This window comes from Amphimedon queenslandica, unplaced genomic scaffold (assembly GCF_000090795.2).
Source record: "Amphimedon queenslandica unplaced genomic scaffold, v1.1 AMPQUscaffold_10380, whole genome shotgun sequence".
NCBI classification, from domain to species: Eukaryota; Metazoa; Porifera; class Demospongiae; order Haplosclerida; family Niphatidae; genus Amphimedon; species Amphimedon queenslandica.
This window is the reverse complement of record NW_003549350.1, coordinates 3652-6779: the sequence shown is the minus strand read 5'-3', so window position 1 is coordinate 6779 and position 3128 is coordinate 3652. Positions and strand designations below refer to the sequence as shown.

The window sequence follows — 3128 nt, the reverse complement described above, 5'->3', positions numbered from 1 at the left end:
CAACATAAAGATGAACATCTTTGACCTTTTACTAGACTGTACGGGAGTTTGACAAGGACCAGAATTTAAAGCTACCTTCTTATGGCTACTGTTGACATTTGAAATTTTTATTAAATTTCCTCCCACTTTTTTATTTCTTAGTTACACAGTAATTGTTTACATTAGGCCTTGTAACTGATCCCTTATAGTATTTCTAAGCTCCTATTCCTGTTAATTAGGCAAAGCCCTATACTGATGAAGTGAGTCAGTATGTACTGGCAGTATAGGATCATCTAACTATTTTTAAAGTTAAATAATCTCATCTTCATGATAGTGTAGCTGGGGGTGGAGCCCCTTAATGTTTACATTCGTCTAGTTATAAATATATTTTGGTATCCTGTCAATAAAAATGCATTAACCACAATGACCATTGCTCTCCTTATTAGACTCTTAACTGATTCCTTAGAACCCACCAATCACTAAAAATTATTTAATGCTACCCCTTGAAAATTACCAGTTATATTGGTATCTTCCTAATCATATCACAGTATACCTGTGATCCAATAGTGTATGATTATAAATTACTTTTAACTAACTTCAAATGGAGTCCCTCCATCAGGATTAACAGTATAAACACCACTAGTAGTATTACCAGTCTCAAACAAGCTCTTACAGTCTCTATTATCTACAATAAGTATATCATGAACTATTCCAGTTATATACAGTACCTGATAGGCATGACTTTGGTCGTACTTTAGGACACAGAATGTATCTTGTTTTACCAATTCCTCTAATGGTAACAGTCTGTCCTAAGTTACTAATGATACAGCATACTCTTAGATACAGTGATGGTTCATGTTTATATCCAGTACAATCAGCCATACAATAAGATCCTTCTCCTTCATCAATGGTAACTATTAAACACAGCAACAACAACATAAAGATGAACATCTTTGACATTTTACTAAACTGTACGTGAGCTTGACAAGAACTGGAATTCAAGCCATGTATTGAATGAGCAGTTGTATCTGCACATGATAGTGTAAATACTTCACTAGTAAATTCCTACTGTTTAGATGCATGCCACACATGATTGCTGCACTCTTAATTTGATTTTGTAGAAAATTGAAATGATAATTAATTGACAATTGCTCTGTACATTAGACTATTACCTGATTCCTCATAGTGTCTTGTAGCACTAACAGGGTTTTAGTTTGAGGAGTGTATAGTGTTGTTTTGTTGAGTCCTTTAGTTAGCACTTGTTAGTATTCAACAACAACATAAAGATTAACATCTTTAACATTTTACCAGACTGTACATGAGTTGACAAAGGCTGGAATTAATGAAATGAATTAGTTACCTACTTTTATAGAAAATCACAATTAACCTACTTAATACTTATGATTATAATATTATCAGCTATCAGTAGCTGTAAAAGTTATTTATAAGTTTCATTATCAGTGGTTCCACTTTATTTTTTATTTTTTCCTACTACTTTTTATTTTTAAAGTTATCTTCTTATTTTATAATTTCTCTTTATATTTACTTGTTCTCCATTATACTCTATTGTCTCACTGTAGGAACAGAGCAGGTATCATAATCTGATCCCAAAGTTCATCAATGCACAAACTGGCAGATTGAGGAACGATGACATGGTCACACTAGGAGCCAGAGCCGACAGTTATTACGAGTATTTATTTAAACTTTGGCTGCAAAGTGGGAAAAAGGAAGGAAAGTATGTGATGCAACATTAAAATAATACTAATAATTATTATAATGCATGTATATGTATATACATATATTATGCTTGTAACTCGAAAAATTGGAGTCGGAATCAGCTCAAACTTTTTACACAGCATAAGGACATCAATATGTATCAGAAAATGTAATAAAAATTGGGGGTGATTTCGGAGCCATTTTTTGGAAAAAACCATGGGCTATAGCCTTGGGTATTTTTCAGATTTTGGCTCATTTTTTAAAATGGCCGTAACTTAAAAAATTGAAGTTGGAATCAGCTCAAACTTTCTACACAGCATAAGGACATTAATATGTATCAGAAAATGTAATAAAAATTGGGGGTGATTTCGGAGCCATTTTTTGGAAAAAACCATGGGCTATAGCCTTGGGTATTTTTTCAGATTTTGGCTCATTGTTTTAAATGGCCGTAACTTAAAAAGTTGAAGCCTGAATTAGCTGAAACTTTCTACATAGCATAAGTACATCAATATGTATCAGAAAATGTTTGATCCTACTCTTAATCACCTTTATTTTTAAAGATAAAATAAATTACTTTAACAGGTTTTTGAAGTGGTACTTGGAGACAGTTCAAGGTGTCGAAGAGGTCCTTCTTCGCGAATCTGAGCCAAACAAACTAACCTTTATCGGTGAAAGCAAGGGAGCCAGCTTTATACCTAAAATGGATCATTTGGTTTGCTTTTATGCCGGAGTCCTAGCCCTGGGATCTGAGCATGTCCAGCAGCCATCACACATGAAGATTGGGAAGCAGTTGATGTACACTTGCTGGCAGATGTATGAGAGAATGCCAACTGGTCTTAGCCCTGAGATTGTGTACTTTAATATTGATCCAAACAGCAAGAAAGATGATATTATTGTCAAGGTGTGTGCTGTATGTATCAAATCTAATAACTTATACTTAAAATGTGATATTTTTTGCAAATTGGCTATTTAATTTGTGTTTTCATCATTGCATCTTTTTAGCATTAAATTGATTATGAAAATTTGCAAAAATTAAACCTAAAACATCTATAAACACTTAACCATTTTCTCAATCAAAATCCGGGCTGCAAAAATAAAACTATAAAATATTTCATTATTTTATCTTCTGTTTCCTTAGATGAATGATAAGCACAATCTATTGCGACCAGAGACAGTGGAGTCTTTATTTGTTCTGTATCGACTCACGAAAGACCAGAAGTACAGAGACTGGGGTTGGAGGATATTCCAGTCCTTTGAAACTTACACGAAACTAGAAAATGGCTACAGCTCGATCAGCAATGTCCAGAACCCAGACAATCCAGGCTATCGTGACAAGATGGAAAGCTTTTTTCTCGGAGAGACTCTCAAATATTTATTTTTATTATTTTGCGACGATGATTGGGTTTTACCGCTGGATGAGTGGGTATTTAATA

At 33.7% G+C, this 3128-nt stretch overlaps 2 protein-coding genes across 2 annotated transcripts; one reads left to right on the top strand and one right to left on the bottom strand.

The window, feature by feature from the left end:
• Positions 1-10: 10 nt before the first annotated feature.
• Positions 11-1417, bottom strand: LOC109590187 (uncharacterized). Its single transcript, XM_020006104.1, has 3 exons — positions 708-1417; positions 576-664; positions 11-532 (listed from the first exon to the last, which is right to left on the bottom strand). The coding sequence occupies exons 1-3, from the start codon at positions 937-939 to the stop codon at positions 497-499; spliced, it is 357 nt and encodes a 118-aa protein (XP_019861663.1). The 5' UTR covers positions 940-1417; the 3' UTR covers positions 11-496.
• A 136-nt stretch (positions 1418-1553) lies between these two features.
• LOC100640055 (endoplasmic reticulum mannosyl-oligosaccharide 1,2-alpha-mannosidase-like) lies at positions 1554-3124 on the top strand (the record flags this gene model as incomplete). The annotated part of the gene is made up of 3 exons (XM_003391159.3): positions 1554-1714; positions 2278-2596; positions 2834-3124. Coding segments are annotated over exons 1-3 (693 nt in total), but the record flags the coding sequence as incomplete, so codon positions are not given.
• Between the last annotated feature and the right edge of the window lie 4 nt (positions 3125-3128).